The 24719-nt window shown below is 43.5% G+C and overlaps 1 protein-coding gene across 3 annotated transcripts in view; it reads left to right on the top strand.

The window, feature by feature from the left end:
- The window catches only part of CDC14A (cell division cycle 14A), an 86655-nt gene that overhangs the window by 24887 nt on the left and 37049 nt on the right, over positions 1-24719 (top strand). For all 3 annotated transcript variants that reach the window (XM_083359927.1, XM_083359926.1, XM_083359925.1), the window contains exons 4-5: positions 2395-2487; positions 16344-16423. In XM_083359927.1, the coding sequence (XP_083216053.1) occupies positions 2395-2487; positions 16344-16423 (173 nt within the window). The remainder of the gene's footprint in view (positions 1-2394; positions 2488-16343; positions 16424-24719) is intronic.

Genomic DNA, 24719 nt, shown 5'->3' with positions numbered 1-24719 from the left:
ACTGCATCCCAGGCAAGCAGGGTGACAAGACTATGGAGTATGAGCTGGTTGTCAGTTGCCATGGTGGGCGCTACAGTGTACGGGCAGATGGGCAAGGTGGGCTCTACAGGACATGCAGTTCTCATGACCACCCAGGAAGACTTTGGGAGAAAAAGCAATGGGGGCGACTTCCTGGAGTGATTTGTGACGACCTGCTTGTTTCCCCAGTGACTTTGTTTCTGGGAAACCTGTAGAGCAGGACGCAAGTAGTAATCTAGTGGTTGAAGACACCAAGCTAGAAAGGAATAGATTGTGAATTCTAGTCCCATCTTATGCCCATGAGGCTAAGGCTGAGTGACTTTGGGCCAGTCACTTATTCTCAACCCAAGTTACCTTACATAGTTGTTGTGGGGAAAATAGAAAGAGTAAGGAGTATCGGTGTGTTCATAGTCTTGAGTTATCTGTAAAAACAATAACGGTGGGATATAATTAAATAAATCATGGGACCACAGGATGCAATCACACTGTAATTATAAGCCAGTTGCGCAGCAGCTGGATCACAATCACATGACCCCAGGGATGCTGCAACATCAAGGACTGGTCACAAGAGCAGCTTTTAATTACTTTTGTAATGTTAAATTAAATGTATAATAAAAGCAACATAGAAAACCTAGTTTTATGGTTTCAGTTTCTTATTATATTAATGGCGATTTAAGCATGAAAACTAGTAAGTAAAATAATATTTGATGCAAATTCATGTTTAGCAATCTTAAATATCTATATGCATTATGTTTGTAATATAGGACTCCATTGTTAAAAAACAGTTTTTCAAAAGAATTGAAAATTACGACCATAATCGAGCCCAAAATTTCTGTTGCTAAGCGAGTTTTGCCCCATTTTAAGGCCTTTGTTGCCACAGTTGTTAAGTGAATCTCTGCAATTGATAAGTTAGTAACCTAGTTGCTAAGTAAATCTGGCTCCCCCATTGACTTTGCTTGTAAGAAGGGCGCAAAAGGTGATCACATGACCTTGGGACATAAACATGAACCAGTTGTCAAGGATCTGAATTTTGATTACATGAGCATAAAGGTGGAAACTATGAAAAACAGTCATAGGTCACGTTTTTCAGGGCTGTTGTAACTTTGAATGGTCACTAAACGAACTGTTGTAAATGGAGGATTACCTGTGTTCCCCATGAATTATAGCTATAAATTATAGCTATCAAGACCAGTGTTTAGAATTAATACCTATTCCTGCTTACTCTGAATACTCATTTCTTTAAGAGTATTACTAATATACTTTGGTTAATGTTGGATGGATTTTTTTAAAAAACTTCCCTATGTCATTGTCCTATTTGTTATTTATATGAGAGACTTAAGATTCAACATGGCTAATTTTCTATACAGTAAAGAACAAATTGAAATTGGGGCCAGGCAGATAGATGATTTACATGATTTAGACCAGGCATGTCCAACTGACGGCCCTTAGGGCACACGTGGCCCTGGACAGCTAATAATGCGGCCGCACAAGATTGTAAACTTTTAACATTATTATGTGACTGATATACATTAACTACATTGTATATTTTATGTCGCCCAAGATAATTCCTCTTCACTCGATGTGACCTAGACCAGCGATCCCCAACCTTTGCAGCTTGGTGGCTTGGCTGGGGGTTGGGGGGAGAGGGACAAACCGGGCTGGGTGAGTGGCGGGCTGGTGCGCATGCACGTGCAGCTCGATGTTTGCAAGTTGAGCTGTGTGTGTGCCCGCACCCCACCTCACTGCTCGTGCAAGTTGAGTTGTGCATGCATGCGCCAGCCCGCCACTCGCATGGACCAGTTCCTAATAGGCCATGGCCCAGTAGTGAGCCATGGCTCAGAGGTTGGGGACCCCTGACCTAGACAAGCCAACATTTGGACGCCTATGATTTAGACCAGGGGTCTTCAAACTTGGCCCTTTTATGACTTGTGGACTTTAACTCCCAGAATTCCTCAGCCAGGCACGCTGGCTGAGGAATTCTGGGAGTTGAAGTCCACAAGTCATAAAAGGGCCAAGTTTGAAGACGCCTGATTTAGACATTTAATTCTAAAGCACAGTAATCTTAAATAAAGGACGAATTGTCTTAGAATTCATGAGATAGAAGAGGGTGGATATTCTGATTCCCTACACCTAACATAGTATTCAGACTAACAGAGGGTCTAAAGAATTGCATGCAGAGAAGAAATACTCTCATTATATGGGGGAAGGGGTTTAGGGAGCACTTTCTTTGTACTCTGGTTTAAATTTGATTGGGATATGACCTGATTTGAAGGACATGCCAGAAGCCTGTTTAACTGATGAATCAGTGAGCTGAGACATTTGGCATAATTTTGTGGTCTGCTCCTAATCTTTTTATTTATTTGTATCTTAAAACAGTCTTTCAGTCTATCAAGAAAGAAAATTGTGTATTATACCAGCTTTGACCAACGGAAAAGAGCAAATGCAGCATTTTTAATAGGTGCATACGCAGTAAGTATCAATAGCTGTGTGCATTTCTAATGAAAAGTTGCTGATACTTCAGTCTCTAAATAGATACTGCAAAAGCTAGCAACCCTGCTTTTTTAGGATTTTAACAGTGAGAGGAAGAAGGCTCTGGAAGGAAGCAGTTCCCATTTGCATTTTTAAGCTGCTCCCAACCGTAAAAGTATTGCTTAAATTACTACCTGGGAGGTGATAAGGGAGGGGATGAACATGATCTGCCTCCCACACACTTCCACGCTCATTCCTGTCCCTTATCCCCCACCCCACCCATTTAGAGAGTTGCAAGACAGATTTGAAGGGTGGAGTTGGGAACAAAAAGATTATGCCATCAACATAGAGTGGCAAATTATTGCTGAATTTTGATGAAGTTTTATTGCTAAATTTAGCATCAGGACCCTGGGATTTGCAGGCTCATTCTTGTTTTACATAACTTAGTTTAGTTTATTGAATTTATATACCGCCCTTTTCCCATAGGACTCAGGGCGGTTTACAAAGTATTTAAAAACGTCAATACAATACAAAAGTTAAAGACAGTTAAAATAATTAAATTTAATCCCTGAATAAATATAAAACCCCATTTAAAAACTTTCAGCCTGGGCCGGAAAGCTCAAAGAGCCAGGTCTTCAGGTCCCGGCGGAATGACCGAAGGTCGGGGGCAGTCTTAAGCTCCACGGGCAGCTGGTTCCAAAGGGCAGGCGCACCCACTGAGAAGGCCCTCCCCCTGGGTGTTATCCGCCGGCAGTCTTTTTCCGCCAGCACCCTGAGAAGGCCCTCCATGTGGGAGCGCACAGGACGAAGGGAACTTGATGCCAGCAGCAGGTGTTCCCTTAAATATCCTGGACCCAAGCCATTTAGGGCTTTATAGGTCATCACCAGCACCTTGAATCTCACCTGGAGGGCAACCGGAAGCCAATGCAGCTCGCGGAGTAGAGGTGTTACATGGGAGTATAGGGAAACCCCCATCACAACTCGCGCAGCAGCATTCTGCACCAGCTGAAGTCTCCGAGTGGTCCTTGAGGGCAGCCCCATATAGAGAGCATTGCAGTAGTCTAAACGGGAGGTCACGAGCGCATGGGTGACTGTGCATAGGGCATCTCGGTCCAGATAGGGTCGCAACTGGCGTACCAGGCGAACCTGGGCAAAAGCCCCTCTGGTCACGGATCTTCAAAACTGAGCCGTGAATCCAGGAGGACACCCAAGTTGCGAGCCCTATCAATGGGGGGTAACACCTCACCCCCCCATCATTAAAGATGGAATAGTCTGGTTAACCCAAGATGCCGGTATGCACAGCCACTCAGTCTTGGCAGGATTGAGACAAAGCCTGTTTCTCCCCATCCAGACCTGGACCGCCTCCAGGCAATGGGACATCACAGCAAGGGCATCACTGGGTTGGTTCGGGGTGGAGAAAAAAAGTTGGGTGTCATCAACATACTGATGATACCCCACCCCGTAACCACGAATGATCTCGCCTAGCAGCTTCATATAGATGTTGAACAGGATGGGAGAGAGAACCGACCCCTGAGGAACTCCATAAACGAGAGGCCTCAGGGCAGATCTCTGCCCTCCCGTCAATACCAATTGCGAGCGGCCCAGGAGATAGGAGGAGAACCACCGTAAAACGGTGCCTCCCACTCCCAACCCCCTGAGACGCTGCAGTAGGATACCATGGTCGATGGTATCAAAAGCCGCTGAGAGGTCTAATAGGACTAGGACAGAGAAACAACCCCTGTCCCGAGCCCACCAGAGATCATTCACCAGCGCGACCAATGCCGTCTCTATGCTGTGACTGGGCCTGAAACCCGATTGGTACGGATCCAAATAATCAGTTTCCTCCAGGAACAGAGGAAGCTGATGCGCCACCACACTCTCAACAACCTTCGCCAGAAAGCGAAGGTTGGAGACTGGATGATAGTTATTTAAAACAGCTGGATCCAGGGCAGGCTTCTTGAGGAGGGGTCTCACCAATGCCTCTTTCAAGGCAGTGGGGAAGATACCTGTTGTGACTCAGGGCCAGCCTGTGGGTCCGACAGCCGGGTCCGATGTATCGGAGGACTCAGATGTGGGGGAGGAGGGAAACGAACCGGCTGATGATGATTTGGAGGCTTTGCAGAGTCCTCAGCCGGGGACCTCTTCTCAGCTGTGTGAGCCCGAGAGTGCGGAGGATGATGACCCACAGCTGGCCCTGTTCAAGGACGCCCGACGCAGGAGGCAGGCGAGCAGGGACAAACAAAGAAAGACTATGGGACTACTCGGGAGGAGGCACAGGGAGACCACGCCCTGAGCTCTCTATAAAAGAAGTGTTTGGGGAGGGGCTGGTTGCTGAAAGCAACTTTTTCGCTTGAGAAGACAAGCTCTTGTATTTTGGTTAACTGCGTAATTAAATCTTGGCAGAAGCCTTTTAGCCTTGGACGCTTTCCAGACTCTTCTTTTGATTAGGGGTGCGAGAAGAGGGCTGGTTCAGAACAGTTTGCTTTCAGCCACCCACCCCTTAATACTACGATGGAGCAGCTTCTTGCCGAGAATGCCCAGCTCAACCAGCAACTCACCTTGTTGGCCACTCAGGTGGCACAACTGCAGGCTCAGGTACATGCTGCCCCCCCACCCAGGAGGAAATGTCAGATAGCTATGCCGGATAAATTTGCTGGTAAACCAGAACTGTTTCCTGCCTTCCTGGGACAATGCCAGCTTTATATCAGCGTGAGAGCAGCTGATTTCCCCACTGACCGAGATAAGGTGGGATTCGTGTTGAGCCTTCTGTCGGGAGATGCAGCTCGTTGGGGCACGCCTCTGTTGGCACAGCCTAGCCCTTTGTTGGATAACTTTGGGGGGTTTTGTGACCATATGCGCCTCATGTACGAGGACCCGATTAAGGCGCAGACCGCCACCCGACGTCTGAAAGCTTTGAGGCAGGGTCAGCGCCCCCTACAGGCCTATATCAGCGATTTCCGGCTGCTTAGCCAGGATTCCGCCTGGAATGAGGCTGCGCTCGTGGATGCCTTTCAGGATGGCTTGTCAGAGGAGATGTTGGATGAGCTGGCCCGCGTGGACATTCCCTCAGACCTGAATGGGCTGATCCATCTTTGTCTGCGGATCGATGCCCGGCTGCAGCAGCGTAAGAGTCGCCGTGCCACCCCACAGACCCCTGCCGCCCCTGTTGTGCGTGAGCCCCCAGTCCAGAGGGAGGAGCCAATGGAGCTGGGTGCCGCCAGGTCCCGTCTATCGGTGACGGAAATGGACAGACGACGATCGGAGGGGTTGTGTTTTTACTGTGGGGACCCTGGACATTTGGCTGCTTCTTGCCCGAAGAAGCGTCAGCGGGCGTCAGTGACCAAGCCTGCCCCGAGAAAGTCCCCTGCTTTGCTATCGGGAAACGGCCCGAGCCCGATCTAGACGGTGTGAAAGATCGGGCGACCCACAACGATCACGCCGAGCTACGCCGTTCCGACGGTGCCTGTGAACCTCCACGGCATTTGATTTTGGAGGCACGACTGATCCTTCCTGGCAAGCCAGAGGGGATTCCGGTCCATGCCTTAATTGACTCTGGGGCTACCACTAACTTTATGGATTCGGCCTTTGTGGCCAAATGGGCTGTTCCCCAGTGTCCGGTGGATCCGCCCATGCTTGTGGAGACCATCGATGGTCGAGTGCTCCTGTCCGGGCCTATCACGGCCGCCACGCAACCCGTGTGTATGGCCATCAGTACCCATGTGGAGGCCATTCAGTTTTACGTCACTTCGGATCTGCACTTCCCCGTGGTCTTGGGACTGGCGTGGCTCCGGGCGCATGATCCACAGATCTATTGGTCTCAGAACTTGGTCACCTTCCCAAGTTTGCAGTGCGTGGACCACACCCGCCATATCTGTGCCGGCCAGGTGGAGGGTTCCTCAGGGGTTTCCTTGCCTCCCGTACTGTCCGACTTTGCTGACGTGTTCAGCGAGTCAGAGGCGGACCAATTACCCCCGCACAGGCCCTACGACTGCTCCATTGACCTAGTCCCTGATGCGCCTCTCCCAGTGGGGCGTTTGTACTCCATGTCGGAGCCCGAGTTGGCTGCATTGCGGGACTTCCTGACAAAGAACTTGGCTCGTGGATTCATCCGGCCCTCGTCCTCGCCAGTGTCTGCGCCCGTGCTCTTCGTCAAAAAGAAGTCGGGCGAGTTGCGGCTTTGCTGTGACTACCGGAAACTCAACGCTATCACGGTGCGTAACCGCTACCCGCTGCCCCTCATCCCCGAGCTCTTGGACCGACTCCGGGAGGCTAAGATCTTCACGAAACTGGACCTGCGTGGAGCTTACAACCTCGTCAGGGTTCGGCCGGGTGATGAGTGGAAGACAGCGTTTGGTACTCGCTATGGACATTTCGAGTACACGGTGATGCCGTTTGGCCTGACCAACGCCCCCGCTGTGTTTCAGCATTTTATGAATGACATCTTTCGGGATCTGTTGGACCAGTTTGTTGTGATTTACCTGGACGACATCCTGATTTACTCCCCGTCGCGTGAAGCGCATCATCAGCATCTCCGTCAGGTCCTGCAGCGCCTCCGGAAACATCGGCTGTTTGCCAAGTTGGAGAAGTGCCAGTTCTACCAGGTGACCATTGATTTCTTGGGCCACCGCATTTCTCCTGAGGGCATCGCCATGGATCCAAGTAAAGTTGAGTCGTTGCAGAGTTGGCAACCCCCGCGTCGCGTGAAGGATGTTCAGCGACTTCTTGGATTTGCCAACTACTATCGGACATTCATCCCTGGCTTTGCTGCCTTGACAGCCCCCCTCACCCGGCTCCTGCAGAAGAAGACTCGGTTCCAGTGGAACGCCCCCGAACAACAGGCGTTCCAAGCTTTGAAGGACGCCTTTATGAAGGAGCCCATCTTGAAGCATCCTGACCCGCAACGGCCGTTTGTCGTGGAGGCGGACGCCTCCGACATTGCCATTGGGGCCGTGTTACTCCAGGCAGCGACGCCCAACGGTACCCTTTTCCCTTGCGCGTATCACTCTCGGAAATTGAATCCCTCGGAGCGCAACTATACCATCTGGGAGAAGGAGCTGCTGGCCATCAAGGCGGCGTTCGAGGCTTGGAGGCATCATCTGGAGGGGGCGCGGCATCAAATCGAGGTCCGGACGGACCACAAGAATCTGGAAAGCCTGCAGACCGCTCGGAATTTGAACCAACGCCAGATCCGGTGGTCCCTCTTCTTTGCGAGGTTTGACTTCCGGGTGCGGTACATACCAAGCGGGCACAACCAGAGAGCGGATGCTCTGTCCAGGAAGCCCGAGTACACCCGAGTGGAAGACAAGCTTCCGCCCAGGACAGTGATTCCCGTCGAGTCTTTTGCTGCGGTACGGGAGCCGGTGGATATACGGGCTCGGATCCGGGAGGCGCAGCAGCAGGAGGCGTGGGTGGCTCAGCGGAAGGAAGAGGTGGGGCCAGATTCGCCTTGGTCGGTCACGGATGGACTCCTGTATTATCGTGACCGGCTCTATGTTCCAGGAGGGCCACTCAGGGGACTCGTCCTCAGCCAATGTCATGATAACCCGGCTGCGGGGCATTTTGGCCTGTTCAAGACTCTGAACCTGGTCTCCCGTACTTTCTGGTGGCCCCGAGTCCGACACGATGTCCAGTCTTATGTCACCTCCTGCGTCCCATGCAGGCAGGCCAAGTCAGCGACAGGGGCCCCGCCTGGTTTACTGCAGCCTTTGCCAACGCCCAAGAGACCCTGGGGGGCTGTGTCCATGGACTTTCTGACGGATCTACCCCCATCCTCCGGCTTCACGACAGTGTTCGTGGTGGTGGACATGTTGACCAAGATGGCGCACTTCATCCCCTGTCGCGGCTTACCGTCAGCTCGCGCCACTAGTCGCATGTTCATCCAACAGGTGTTCCGGCTGCACGGCCTTCCCGATAGGGTCGTCTCCGATAGGGGGGCCCAGTTTACAGCCCGCTTCTGGCAGGAGTTGATGCGGGCGTTGGACATTAAGGTTTGCCTCTCGTCCGCGCATCATCCTCAGACCGACGGGGGTACCGAGAAGGTCATCGGCATCTTAGAGCAGTATCTGCGCTGCTATGTTAACCTGCAGCAGGACAACTGGGTGGACTATTTGGCCATAGCCGAGTTTGCCTTTAATAACTCGCAACACACCTCCACGCAGATGACACCGTTCTTGGCCAACGTGGGTTATCACCCCAGGTTCTTCCCTCTTTCTCCCGTGGACTCACCGGAGCCGGCAGCGAACGAATTCATGGCGGAGTTACAGGCGATCCATCGGTTGGTGCGACGGCAGCTGGAGAAGGCCAAGGCCGACTACAAGAGGTTCGCCGATCGGTCGAGAAGGGATACGCCTCCACTATCGGTGGGGGATCGGGTCTGGCTGTCCACCAGGAACCTACCATCCACTCGGCCGGCGAGGAAGCTGGACCACCGTTACCTTGGACCGTTCCCAGTCGAGGCCGTCATCAACCCGGTCGCCTATCGTTTAACTCTGCCACGTTCCCTGCGCGTGCACCCCGTCTTCCATCGGTCCTTGTTGGTCCCCGAACAACCGGCCTGTCCACTTCGCCAAGCGGAACCTCCCCCATCAGGAACTCGTGATGGAGGCAGCACCCCCGAGTACGAGGTCGCCAGCATCAGGGATTCCCGCTGGCTGAAAGGTCGCTTCCAGTACCTGATCGAGTGGAAAGGGTACGGGCCGGAGGACTTCACATGGGAAGACGCGACCGCCGTTCATGCCCCTGCGTTGGTGACTGCTTTTCACGAACAGTTCCCATCCCGACCGCATCCGGATCGGCAGACCCGAGGGAAGGGCCCTGCGGTGCGGGATAGTGTTGTGACTCAGGGCCAGCCTGTGGGTCCGACAGCCGGGTCCGATGTATCGGAGGACTCAGATGTGGGGGAGGAGGGAAACGAACCGGCTGATGATGATTTGGAGGCTTTGCAGAGTCCTCAGCCGGGGACCTCTTCTCAGCTGTGTGAGCCCGAGAGTGCGGAGGATGATGACCCACAGCTGGCCCTGTTCAAGGACGCCCGACGCAGGAGGCAGGCGAGCAGGGACAAACAAAGAAAGACTATGGGACTACTCGGGAGGAGGCACAGGGAGACCACGCCCTGAGCTCTCTATAAAAGAAGTGTTTGGGGAGGGGCTGGTTGCTGAAAGCAACTTTTTCGCTTGAGAAGACAAGCTCTTGTATTTTGGTTAACTGCGTAATTAAATCTTGGCAGAAGCCTTTTAGCCTTGGACGCTTTCCAGACTCTTCTTTTGATTAGGGGTGCGAGAAGAGGGCTGGTTCAGAACAATACCCTCCTTCAAGGAAGCAGTTATTACTGCCTGGAACCAGCTTCGTGTCTCCTCCCGAGCCGCATAAACCAGCCAGGAGAGTCCAACAAACAGGTGGTGGAGCTCAGCCTCCCCATAGTCCTGTCCACATCATCAGGGGAAACAGGATCAAACTCAGTCCAGATAACATGCTCAAGACTGTCCGATTCATCCACGTCAGACTCTGACCAGTCAGAGTCTACGCCGGCCCGGATCTGAGCGATTTTGTCCGTCAGATGCTGACTAAACTCCTCGGCCTGTCCCTGTAAGGGGTCCTCCCTCAACTCCTGGTTAAGAAGGGAGCGAGTTACCCTAAACAGGGCAGCCGGGCGATTATCTGCGAACGCGATGAGGGCAGCGAAGTAGTTAGCCTTCGCCATCCTCATCGCGGCAAGATAAGACCTTATAAAGGTTCTTAGCTGCAATCGGTCAGATGCGGATCGGCTGGACCTCCAACAACTCTCTATAGACCCTGTCTCCGACGCTTCATCTCCCGGTGCTACACAGAAAACATGGAGCCCAGCGGGATCTGCGCCGAGTCAGGGGTCGCAAGGGTACAACACGGTCGAGTGCTTCAGTGGCTGCCTTTTCCCAGGCAACCACCAAGGCACTGGCCGGGTTGTGAGTGAGGGCAATGGGTATAGACCCAAGCACCATTTGGAACCCTTCTGGATCCATTATGCGCCTGGGGCGGAACCATCTGGTCGGTTCCGCAGCCCAGCAGTTGTTTTATTGTAGATGTTTTACCTAATTTTTAAATTAAGAATAGTTATTTAGAGAAATGAAACTTTTCTTTGGGGTATGTTTTTACATGAATGGTCAAAATTGTAGAACTTTTTTTTTAAAAAAAGCTAGTATTTTGTGATTTATGGGCTTTGTGTTGTTTTACAATCACCTAGGTCTTTATTAATATACAGTACTGTTAATTTAAATAGGTAATGTGTACATATCCTCTTAGCTTTGTATTTGTAGTAAATACGATCTAGTATTACTCTGCACTCTTTTTAGTACTTCACTGTGCTGTAAAATAAATGTGCTATAAAATAATGCCTCTGGATGAAGTGAAATGGAATTATGAATAACTTTTCATATAAATAGCTCATGTTCTTAATCTCCCTTTTAAGATAATCATGTTAATTGAAATAAATAGTTCATTATGAAGCAGCAAAGCACCGTTACAGGCAAATGAATTAGTAGAACTTTAATTTTATCTTTGTGTTGAAGAAAGGAAGGAATAACAGTATGAGAACTACGGTATGTTTGCCTTGGAAATGATCAACGGTGAAAAGGCAGATGAGATAGTTCAGTCATTAGTCTTGTGTTGTGTGAGTAAGCTGCCTATCCTCTTTAGCATATAATCTTCACCCAGGTTATTTAAGGGTTCTGGTACAGATTTTTCCTCCTTCTCCTACACGAAACCATTTCACTTCAGATAAACTAGGTCAAGGCCAAATGTAATATCTTAGGAGTAGCGTCTTGCTTGTCTACTGCAAACTGTAACAACACAGTGCATTTTTACCAGCATTCTGTATCTCTTTTTTTAAATTTAAATCCTTGTGCTGAAAATTCTAAGCATTTTAATTTAAACTTTCTGAGCAATAATAACAAAGCAGTTTAACGCTATATCAACATTATTTTTCCTCCTGTTCATTTATAAGCACTATTGTATTCAGTGCATACAATTTGAAATAATACTAAATACAATAAAAGGACACACTCAAAAGTGAGAAGCTTAGGATAAGCTTCTACTCTGTTTTAACAAATATGCGCAGAGGCTTCTGCCTTAATCTGTATCTGCTGTTCAGGGAGGGGAACAAATTGGGTGTTTTGGAGAGGTTATTTTACAAGTGATGTTGTATTGTGGAGAGGATAAGCAAATATAGAATCCAGGTAATTAACCAAACAATAAATCAGCATAGCTGAGACTTTTTCCTGACAACATAGAGGCTGCTGGTGATGAATAATCCAAATAAACATTAAAGAAGTGCATGTCCTATCTATAGAATCAACATTTCTATTCAGAGTAAAAAATAATGATTCTGATTTTGCAATTTCCACAGACGTTTATCTTTGAAACTCTTCCTAGAATATGATTATTTTTAAAGATCTGCTCCAGTATGACTGGGGGAAATGCTTTCCCACTCATTTCTCTACCAATTTTTTCAAATGTCTAATAAGTGTTTAATTGTCCTGAAAGACTAGCTCTGTTTGCCCACGTGAAAAGTAGAAGAACATTTGAAGGGCATTTCTGGCAGCTGATGCAGCATGAAAGAGCCACAGACTTTGGTATCCCTGATTATCTAGGGAAAATTTGTGCTTAACAGCAACAGTTATGCGAAATCCATACTTTCAATCATAGGGAGGTCATTTTCAAACATGAAGATTAAAAACTGATAAAAAAATTTTAAAAATCACTGCAGGTGGTCTTAGTTTAAACACCACTCATTTAGCAACCTTTTAAATTTACAGTGACACTGAACAAGTGGTAGTTAGGACTGGTCCTCTACCTTTCTGACCTGGCAATGTCCCTGCAGTCATGTGATCATGATCTGGGTGCTCAGCACCAGGCTTGCAATTACAACATCATAACAATCCGTGGTCACAGGTTTGCAATTTCTAATAATCCTGCTGGCTTCCCACAGAGTACATGGGGAAGCCAGCAGGAAGTCATGATCCCATAACAATCTTGCTTAAAAATGGCAACTGGGACTAGTATGGTCACCTAATGTTGTTCTTTACAACCACATTGGTTAACAAGGGCAAATCCAGTCTCAATTCCCATCTTAAACTAAAGTCTATCTATATTCTACACTTAAATGGATTCTTATTAATTAATTCATCACTTTCTGTTAGTTTTATGCTTGCACTCATTGCATCATAGTAAATTATTGTGTGCACTCTTATTGAAACATTTTTGAAACATGTTTTCTGTTCTTTCTAGATATTTCTGGGGTTTTTTTCCTTCCTATGCTATGGCCTCTTGTGCACTGCTCCTTTTTTGTTTAAGCAGCTGAATAATTAAATATTACTGGTTAATTACTGGTCAGTGATTGTAATAAACTTTTTTAGAAAATTATAGACTCATCTCTAATTTTTCAGGGTAATGTGGACAACAAACAAATCAGGTGCAGGTTTTTGATACCATTTAATTATTGCTTTGGCAAGTAGAGCAAATCTAGCCCAATTTAAATGTTGCAAGCAGTGTGTAGATGCAAGATAATATTGTAGTAGGATAGGTATTCCCAACCAACAAGCAGAATCCTGCTTCTCAGATTGGGTAAGATCTGTACATTTTTAAAGGAATAATTTTGGCTGATTTACAAGAATGATTGTTATAGCTACATCATAGTATATATTACATTCCTGCTGGAGGAAAACAGAATTGCAATATACATGCACTTGCAGCAATAAACTTGAATTAAAAACAGGCAGTATTGCGTAATCATACTGTGTGGAAAATAGTTTTCTGATATTTTTTTGCATATATATTATTCTTAGCTGTGTTAGCAATCTTGTACTGCCTTAATGCTAAAGTATTGTATCAAATGAGATTTGGTAAATACTAGATTAAATGCTACAAATAGAACTTCCTGGGGCAGTTGTGTATTGTACACTGGAACACACTGTGATTTCCTAATTTTTTCTGAAACCTATATTTTAATGTTTGACATTATTTGTAATATATTTGGCTATAAAAATGCAACCATTCATTCTTTTTTTTCCTGTTTCCATCCATCTGTTAGAAGGACAGTGCTCTTATCCATATATTTACTAAAGAGTATGAAATCCTGCTCATAACACTTTTGTCATGTCTAAGTGTTAAATATATGCTAGTCTAGTTTCATCCATAATTTTTTTGCCAAATGTATCAGTAGTGGTAATTTGCTTCATCTGCAAAATATCACCACAGCATCTATTTCAGTCTATCTTAAAAGGGGTTCTAAAAGTCTCCCTAGATATGTAGGTTAAAGGTAAAGGTTCCCCCACACATGCGTGCTAGTCGTTTCCAACTCGTTTCAAAGCCGAAGAGCCAGCGTTTGTCTGAGGACGTCTCCATGGTCATGTGGCCGGCATGACTAGACGCCAAAGGCGCACGGAACGCTGTTACCTTCCCACCATAGTGGTCCCTATTTTTCTACTTGCATTTTTATGTGCTTTCGAAGTGCTAGGTTGGCAGAAGGATATGTAGGTTAGTATAAGACAAAACACCCTTGCATATCAATACATTTGTTTTCAATACCTGAAACATGCTGCAGCATGTTTACAGAGAACAAATTTCAGGAAGGAGGTCATTTATCCTGAATTAAAACTTGATTAACATAGGTATCAGTCACTTTGAGGGAGGCAACTACAATATGTTGGCAAGCAAGGTAAGTAGGAAAGGAAAAGCTGAGGAAATATTAATCACATTCCTTGGAGTTCAAGAAAGCCACTTCTGATGAATTCAGATTAAAAATATTAGTACAGGTAGTCTTTGACTTACGACCACAAATAAGCCCAAAATTTCTGATGCTAAGTGAGACAGTTGTTAAGTGAGTTTTGTCCCATTTTATGGCCTTCCTTGCCACAGTTGTTAAATGAATCACTGCAATTGTTAAGGTAGTGACGTGGTGGTTAATGCGAAACTGGCTTTCCTATTGACTTTGTTTGTCAGAAGGTTGCAAAAGGGGATCACATGACTTTAGGACACAGCAACCATCATAAATATGAGCCAGCTGCTAAGCATCCAATTTTGGTCATGTGACCATGGGGATGCCGCAACGGTTGTAAGTGTGAAAAATAGTCATAGGTCACTTTTTCTTAAGTGGCATTGTAGCTTCAAACAGTCACTACTACAAACTGTTGTAAGCTGAGGACCACCTGTATAATGTGCTCTGAAAATCTAAAGGATAAATAAACCAAAGAAATATTGGGGATTCTGAAAGGTTGGCCGTAAATAATACTCATGATAAAGGAAGATTGACAAAAGTATTAAGGGCCTACCTTACTGTATTGGGTGGAGGATTTTAAGAGAATTACAAAAATGCTAGGCTATAATAATTGAAATATTGGAACTATTTAAAAACAGTTACTAAACAGGCTTAAGCCAGGGCTTTTCAACCAGTGGTATGGGTACCACCTGTGGTACATTGGCACCTGGCAGGTGGTACGCGACCATCCCAGAAAAGTAGCGGGGGAGGGGAATGAGCTGAACTGGTGGCAGCACCGCAGAAGCTTGAGCGAGAGATAGCTGGAGCTCAGCGGAAGCGCCAGGATCAGCGCTTCTTCGGGGCTGTCAGGACTCAGCAGAAGTGCCAGGATCAGCGCTGCTTTGGGGCTGTCAAGGCTGCAGCTGGAGCTCGGTGCTGATCCTGGCGCTTCTGAGCCCAGAAAAAGTGCCGATCAGCTGGAATGTTGCAGCATCTCCAGGGTCTTGTGATTTACATTCAGATGCTTGGCAACTGATTCATATTTATGATGGTCACAGTGTCCCAGGGTGGTGTGAAGTGACCAAAACCTGCTGCAACCACCCAGCAGACGGGGGAAGTAAAAACCAAACACCCCCCCACCCCAGCTTCCAATTCTCAACAGAAATGCTCACAACAATGAAAACCTCAGACAGGAGGAAGAACACTGCCAGGTGGGCAGGCAGGTGTCTTGCTCGGTTGTGGCTTGGGGGGTACTTTTTCAGTGCCATTGTAACTTCGAACAGTCACTAAGCGAACTGTTGTAAGTCGAGGACTACCTGTACTTCATCAGTTTTTTCCTTTTTGGTGGGGGGATGTCATCATGTTTTTGACACCTTGCTAGGCGACTGGTAGTACTCGGATGTTGCCATATCCTAAAAGCGGTACAATGAATGAAAAGGTTGAAAAGCCCTGGTTTAAGCTACTGAAGCAAACCAATTTGAAAGTGCAAAATCCAAATAATTTTGTATAACTTTGGCTCCCTTTCAAGGAAGCATCAGTCTGTTATTTTAATAGGAAGAAAACTATTTGGGGAATACTTTTTTAAAAATGTGTTTGTTACTTCATTGCTACAAGTTGATTTTTATTGATAATTCTGTTTTTAAAAAAATATATCTTTTATATTTGGGTATATTTGTTTCAATGCATAATGATTTATTTGATTAATGCTTCCTATTTTTCCCATGAGAAGGTAAACAATTATCTGCATTCAGAATGGAGAAAAATGTTTTTGTATTATTTTCTTATGAAAGCAATAAAAACAGGAGAGAAGGAGTTAGCAGGGCTGTTAACTACGCTGTCAGTATGAAAACACTCCTGTATTATTGCCTAATAAACTTTCTGGTTGTATCTATGGAGTCACCAGGAGCTGAGCTTGATTTGGAGAGTTCCTATTTTAAACTTGGAATAAAAACAATTTTCTGAAGTATCAACATAATCTCAAGCATAAATAGTAGGAATTAAAATGTTGAACTCAAAGTCATGTTTGATTTCTATTCAGACTTTATATTGATATAATGAATTACATAATTGTAAGTACATTTGCATTTTCTAAATTAAATTGTTTCTTTTATCTTCATTTTTTTCATAGGTAGCTTACTTGAAGAAAACACCAGAAGAAGCTTATCGGATACTCTTATCTGGATCTAATCCACCCTATCTTTCCTTTAGGTATAATTGTAATTTTGTATAATGCTTTAAAATGTTCAAGATATTGAAAGCAATTTACATAGTTCTGGCCATCCTGAAGAGATTATTTCATAATTTACTGACATCAATCTTGCATTCTATACAATGTGTGTTCTCCACTGAGCAAATTTATTTGGGCTTTCCTCATCGTAAAAATGAAAATGTAATAATGAGGCAAGAGAGGATAAGTCTGGACTGAATTCTTTCCTGTATATATTCCATACTAATATGTTGCTTAATACTGATGATTGTTCATGGGCTATATTCATATTTAAGATTTTTATCCCACTTTTATTACGGGAACAAACATATGTAATACATCTTCCTCCTATTTTCCCACAACAATAACGTTGTGAGGTGTGTTGGGCAGAGAATGGCCCAAAGCCACCTAACTAGTATTCATGCCTAAAGCAGGTCTATAAATTTCATAAGTAAGATTGTGTTCAAATATATTCCAGCTTTCTCCAGCTCATATTATTGTAAAGTCTTGAGTAATGTTTAACAGCTTATTTTATCACATCCTTTATTATTATGGAAATATGTCTGGTTGCATCCCAAATAAAAATGATATATCTTGTTCCTTGCACAGTTGATAAGCCAAGCAATTCATCCAGCTTGTTTCTTTTTCAGAATATCTCTATTAAACAAAATGTACAGGTCTTGATGACTTTCCTAATCTTTAATTTTTTTTCAACCTGTTATTCTAATTTAATCATTAGTTTGTCATATTTCTGATTAATAACAGCCTTAAAGAGTTCTACTTTGATTTCAAACCTTGTTGCTTTTGTTAATTTTCTTAATTGGTTGGGTGATATTATCTGACACAATGCAATTCATAAATAAGATCTTTAATTTATGATAAGGAACAGGTGTCAAGTTTGGCAAACACATGCATACATAAAACTACAAGAAGGAACAAGGAAAGGAAAGTGTTAGTCACTTGCCACAATATATAAACTGCTTTAATCCAAAGACCTGAATGGCTAAGGGTGGGTAACATATTCCCTCAGACCTCTTTCTTCCTTGTGTTTTTTCTGGATCTGTTCCCTTTCTCTTGTCATTAGCTGGCAACCAGATGGCTGTGCAGGCACCACAGTTTTTCCCAGTTTTCCACTGTGCATATATAACACTGTACCATGAAACCTAGTTAGCTGTTGGCTTCTTATACATTAGACTGAACGATTCCTTTTAAAAATGCATTACATTTCTGATACCTAAGTTAAAGGTAAAGGTTCCCCCGCACATGCGTGCTAGTCATTTCCAACTCTAGGGGCCGGTGCTCATCTCCATTTCAAAGCTGAAGAGCCAGCGTTTGTCCGAGGACGTCTCAGTGGTCATGTGGCCGGCATGACTATACGCCAAAGGCGCACAGAACGCTGTTACCTTCCCACCGTAGTGGTCCCTATTTTTCTACTTACATTTTTACGTGCTTTCGAACTGCTAGGTTGGCAGAAGCTGGGATGAGTAACGTGCTCAGTGCCACACTCAGGATTCAACCCGCCAAACTGCCGATCTTCTGATTGACAAACTCAGTGTCCTAACCCACTGAGCCACCACGTCCCTATTTCTGATACCTAGAACATCCTTAAACAATCTAGCTTTCCCCAATAAATTTGGCCAATATGCTCACTGTGATTGCCTTGACATGCAGATTCATCTAGCAATTATTCTCTCACTTTCTTCCCTCCTTATGGCCTACACCTCTCATTTGCTTCTCTTCACTTCCCCTCCTCTTGGCATTCCAAACCTTAATTCATCTCTAGCTAAATCCTTTAGATCCATGGTTCCCAAACTGTGTGCCATGGTGCTACAATGAACTAGACTGTGAGATACTTCACATTTTTAATGGAAACATAGCAGTACCTAACATCTGCAGAACATAGCACAAACCATTAGCCTACTATTGCCGTGCTTCTCTCAAAAATTCAAAATATCCCACAGTGCCTCTGTAAATTTGCTTCTTGGGTACTGTGAGATGCCATGGAAAAATTTCTGAAATGCTACGAGCACTGTGAATTGAGAAAATGTAGGCACATACTAAGCAGCTCCCTCACAGGCAAAAACTTCAGCTCTTCATTGCCCATCTTGATCATAATTCTTTACACAAAGACTCTTGTATCTTCTCTTTTACCACTTACTCAATATTTTTTACTGCTAGGTAAATATATTTAATTAATTAAATTTCTATAGTCACCCAACTCAATCAAGTGACTAGGCAGCAATAAATTTCCTATCCATCTAGTGCCAAATGATCTCCCTTTCTCCATTGTTTTTTTTAATGATTGCTGAACGAATTGTCAGTAAGTGAGGACTATTTGTATTTAGTTTCTTTAAGGCTTTTTGCCTTGTGCAAATTCAGTGCAATTATAGGATTAAAATAGATATGTTAAACTCAGGATTGAAACGTAACATGTATATATTGCAATTGAAAGTTATTTCTTTGTCCTTTTCACAATGACTTTGCAGTGCTTGGTTTTTTAAAAAAAGTATTGTTACATAAAGTTGAAATTGCTTGATAAACCTTTTGATTAATGCAAAATAGCTGCTGATTCAGTTGCCTGAAGAACCTGGCAAAATGCTAAGATCAAAGGTTTGTCAGACAAAGCTATTTGTAATCACCTGGAATTTAGAATATTGTCAGGAATGTATTCTGAATGGAACATATTAGTATTTAAACTAGAGACAGTTCATCAATGATAGGGAAGTTATTTTAAAGCCTGCTGGGTTGTATATCCATCTGTATTTGTGTTAAATCACAAACAAGAATGCATATGTGAAATTTGTATTGGAGTTAGAGAGAAAAAATAATCATTTGATTTTGCAGCTTAATACCATCTCCATATCACTCAGAATATACTTTTAAAAACTATTTGACTTAAGATAAAGAATGATCACATTAACGCCCGTTCACTATTATTTTGCAGTATTTAAGATCATAAGCTATTAGGTCTACATACATTTCCTTCCTTTTTCATTTCCCATCCAGTACTGAATATAATTATAGGTGAGGGGGAGTATTGCCTCCTTTGTGCTGTTCTCAAAGTCCTACCCTTCTCTAAAATAGAACTAAAAATTTGAGCTTTGTGGGGATTTGGGGAACTTTTAAGACCAAAAAAACCCGCAGAATGCACCTTCAATGGAATGCACAAAGTTTAATGTTGGCCTTGAATCAATAAGAGCACACCTAATCTTCTGAAATCCTGAAAGCAGGCATAAACCTTTCATTTTCTCTTCTTCTGTGGATCCTCTCTTCTTTCAAATAAATATGTAAATAAATACTAACGTGCTCGTTTTTTCATCCAGCAGTGAATATGATAGGTGAAGTCAAGGTACTTCATGTCTATCACATTCAAACAATCTATGATAAAAGTTAAAAATGAGATAAATGTAATCTGACAAGAATTGTTTTAGATAAATCTCTGCTGTAGCCTGAATTTGTTGTATTGTTTCCATTATACTTGGAGACCAATCAGTGTGACATATGCTCTAGAATCTTTGTAAGAATCAAAGTCAAAGAAATTGGCTTACAGTTTGCTGGACCTTCCTTTTTCTTCCATTTGTAAATAGGATCTGTTTGGCCTATTCACCATAAGGCAATCCTTGGCAATTTACGGCCCTTGGGCCATATCTGGCCCTTTGCCTGTCCCTGTCTGACCCGCGTGAATTGTCATAAGGGTTTAGCCAAACCATTAGCTAGTTCCCAGGATGCAGTTCATGCAGTTCTGGAGATTTAAATTCATTCAAAAGTAAAGAGGGACTCCATATTAGATTTCTCTTAATCTCAAACTTCAGTCTTGTTTCTTGGTTGGAGCAACATACCTTTTTTTTTTTTGGTCAGAAAAGTCTGAACCAAGATAAGTAGCTATGTCTCTTCTTTGTTACACATTAACATTTTCCCATCTTCATTAACTGCTATCCTGATTCTTTTTGTTTTGCTAACCTTAGTTTAGAGTTTTTGCTTTCTTAACATCAACTTTACAGTTTCAGGCTCTCTACAGCTCTTTTGTGGTTTGGCCCTTTTGCATTTCTTGCATGTGTCTTTTGGGGTTTTTATTTTCAAATGTTCACTAAGCTTTTCAGATGAGCTTCTTCTGCAGCATTTGCTTGTTTGTTTTCCTAATTGGAATTCTTGTTTAGGAACTTGTAACCACCTTGAAGGGACGGGGTGGCTCAGTGGGTTAGGACACTGAGCTTGTCGACCAGAAGGTCGGCAGTTTGGTGGGTCAAATCCCGAGTGCCGCGTAACAGAGTGAGTGCCTGTTACTCGTCCCAGCTTCTGCCAACCTAGCAGTTCGAAAGCACGTAAAAATACAAGTAGAAAAAATAGGGACCACTACGGTGGGAAGGTAACAGCGTTCCGTGCACCTTTGGCGTCCTCGGACAAATGCTGGCTCTTCGGCTTTGAAACGGAGATGAGCACCGGCCCCTAGAGTTGGAAACGACTAGCACGCATGTGCAGGGGAACCTTTACCTTTACCTTTAACCACCTTGATTTCCTTTTCTCATTAGCATTCTCTGCACTAGATTCTCCTTGTTATCTGAGTTTAATATAATGTGCCTTTTTGAAGTCCAAGAGGTGACTTGGGCTGAGAGAGAGTGACTGACCCAAAGACATCCAGCTGGCTTTCATGCCTAACGTAGTACTAGAACTGACCGTCTCCTGGTGATTGGCCCAAGGTCATCCAGTTGGCTGTCATGCTTAAGGCAGGACTAAAGCTCATGTTTTCCCAGTGCCTTAACCACTAGACCAGGGGTAGGCAACCTCAGCTCTTTTATGACTCATGGACTTCAACTCCCAGAATACCTGAGTCATAAAAGAGCCGAGGTTGCCTACCCCTGCACTAGACCAAACAGATTCTTTTTCACAAAAACAAACTCTTTCCACAGAAGGGGTTGTTTTTTTGTTTTGTCTTGTTTTTGTTTGTTTGCTTGTTTTGGCACTTCAGTATCGCTGTGGAAAAAAATATCAAACCAGGCCAGTCAAAGACTGTAGGGTTTGCAGAGGTGGGATTGAATAGATACTTAACAGGAACAAGGGGATGCTGATCTAGAACTCGCCCATGGCAGGCACCTATAACCCCTAGGTCAGGGGTCGGCAACCTCGGCTCTTTTATGACTCGTGGACTTCAACTCCCAGAATTCCTGAGCCAGCTATGCTGGCTCAGGAATTCTGGGAGTTGAAGTCCACGAGTCATAAAAGAGCCGAGGTTGCCGACCCCTGCCCTAGGTCCATCCGCCATGCTATGTCATAAACTCACTGAGCAGATATCTGCTCTGGCTTTCTCTACAGAAACTGGGGGAGACCAGAAATGCAAGTCAGCTGAATGTTTGTCTTCCATCCTGAAGGGGAGTTGTCAGAATTAAGAGGGCCAGAAAATGATAGGGGAAGGAAAGTTTTAGCCAGTAAAAGAGGTGACAAATGCAGGCTATTTCCTCAAGGAAAATTCGTCTGGATTCCACACGTATCAGAGCATTTAAGACATAGCAAAGAACCATGAAGAAAACATGCAAAAACTTGGAATTGAAAAATATCCAGGGGTTTTAAAGGTATTATAGATGAATACCTGTGAACCATAAATTATCTGTGGAACAGGTTTAGGTTTAAGCAGTTTTGTAGCAGCAAGGATGGACCTGTCGCCTCTGGAATGGAAAATGTTCAGTGTTTTCTTGGTTCTGTTTATTAGTTTTTCCAACAAGCTCTAGAGTGCAGAATATTGTTCATTTAAATGGTTAAATGCAAAAAATGTAAGCACTTATATCAAAAAAAATTAAATCTTATAGATTAAGTGAGAGGAAGTATATCTGTTATTTAGGAATTCAGTTCAATTACTCATTGATGCCATACATGATACCAGCATGTTATTTATATCAATTTACATTATTTTTGTATTGACATTATGCTCTAACAAGTAGGCCTTTGCATCAGTCTGCTAAAACAGGTTTTCACTGTATTGTTGAGCTTTAAGGTTGAATGACTCTCATCTGCTTTTCTTTTATACTGATGTGGCTGGTATCGTCAGAAGCAGAACGAGTTGCTTTGTGTATACCTTTCAGTAACAAAGGCCTCTGAACTGGGCTGACCTGGTTCTTGTATTTGAACCTGGCAAGCTGGGCCATGTCACATCAATCCAAAAAAGCTGATTCCTGATTGGTTCCTTGTCCAATTGGTCTAATCTGAAGAAATTTTAAGAGTATCAATTTCTGGTTGGTCTGTCTTTGGGACTGCTGATTATGTAGGGGGACTTCTGATTGGTTTATTTTTGAAGAATTCCTCATTGGATAGATTTGATACAGGGACACTGCTAGATGTAAATGCCAATAAGTTTTCATATATTTTAGAAAGGCTTCTATTGAGCTATGCTGTGTTGAAATTCATCTCTAGAACATTAGTCATAAGAAAAAGTTACAGAATAATGCTCCCATTAAATTCCTGTGCTGTTGGTTAAAAAAGGTACACTAATTTCTCATATAGTGAACGAACATTGCTCATGAAATGAATATTTGTTAGTGTGTTATGTACTTGAATCTTGTAGAAAAGATATTTTGAATAACCTGATTTAATTTTGAGTGATCTTTTTATTTAAAAACTTATGAGCAGATATGACCTTTCAATTATTGTGCTGTAAATTGAATGTAATAATCACTACTAGCCAGTAAAACAATTCATGCATGCATGAATTGTCAAATATATGTACCACTTCAATAGCCCAAACATTCAACCTGAGCAAAAATATTATGTATATCATACTTATCATAATTAATAATTTAATTTTGATGATTGTATTAAACCATAGGTATGTTGAATTGGATAACAAAGATACTTTGAATGGGATCCATCAATGGAAAGTTATACAAAAATGAAACAGTCCTTATACACTACAGTAATCCACATGGCTCTGAACAGAGAACAATTTGAAAATGTAATACATTAGAGGAATTAGTGGAAGAAAGTTTTTAAAGAATTTATTACATATACAACTTTTAGAGCTTTAAAGCATGTCTGGCATTGAAGAATGTTCTTTGTTTACATGAGTGCCCCATCTTGATGTTTGTTGCTATGGAAAGAATATGTAGTATAGTCATAGCTTTGTTAATAGTGCATTGCAAATATGGTCTTGCCAGAACATGCTGTACAAATAAAAATAAGGCTCCCACACTTTGAAAGAGTGTTTTCAGCAGACAAGCTTTTAGAGATTTAGTATAGTACTAACTCCTTAGTTGTGGTTTCATAAGATGTTCCTGCAAATCTTTCAGTGTTTTGAAAAAGGCTAATTTGCTAAATTACCTCCCCAATGCATGTTTTTTTGCTCAAATCACTGGATGTGAAAATCGAATTTGTTATTTTATTTCTTCATTTTCTTTCAGAGGTTCAAGGTGGTGTACCGAGCACTCCCTCTTCCTTTTCCCCACAAAATGGAGTTGGTTGAATTTTGGTTTCCCAAGTTTCATTGAAGTAAAATATTGTCTCAGGCCCCTAAAGTATCCTAAGATCATCTCACTGAAACGTAGTAAAAGAAATAGATCGAGATTCCCCCTATAGATCCTGCACAACATGTTCAATTTCAACATTGTATAATTTTCCATAATTTTTAAAATAAAATTATATCACAACTAACTTAAGGAGGAAGCGCTTAATGTTGTGACTTCAGTGTGGTCAGTTGAGCAGGAAACTTACCAAATGTAAAAAAATTTTATACATGAAATCCTGTTTTTTAACCCTATTTGGCGCCAGCTCTGCAATGTACATAGGTTGTAGCCAATCCATTTGTGTGAAATTTGATTTAATATGATTTTTAAAATTTGATACCAGGTTCCATTTAATATCGAAAATTCAATTAGTGTGTGACTAGCATGCACATGGTTGACGCTAGCACGAGCACAGTTGTGCTGGGTTTTTAGACACTACTTGATTGTGCAAAATGGAGAAAAGTTTCTATTTGAGGGGGGGGAAGGCTTATTTTGAAGAACCACAGCAGAATACTGAAGTAATGGCATTAATTGACACCTACCTATAGAGATTACTCCTAAATTATCTGAATAAGTGTGTATTAAAAATTGGTATGATTTGTTCCCGAAGTTTTCTTTGTCAAGTAAGTCATTTTCATAACAATTGCCCGGCCTATATAGAACTGGAAGATTCTTAATGAAACTCTCCCAAACTTTAAAAGTTTCTCTTGCACAAAACTCCTTGTAACTGCTTTCTCAATAGAGGATTTTTTTTTTTGTCCGTAACAGGCAGCAGAATTTGCAAGCCGTGTTAAGTATAATTGCTAAACAT

This window comes from Vipera ursinii (genome assembly GCF_947247035.1).
Source record: "Vipera ursinii genome assembly, chromosome: 3".
Lineage (NCBI taxonomy): Eukaryota > Metazoa > Chordata > Lepidosauria > Squamata > Viperidae > Vipera > Vipera ursinii.
The sequence above is the reverse complement of the archived record's forward strand: the minus strand, read 5'-3'. Positions and strand labels throughout refer to the sequence as shown.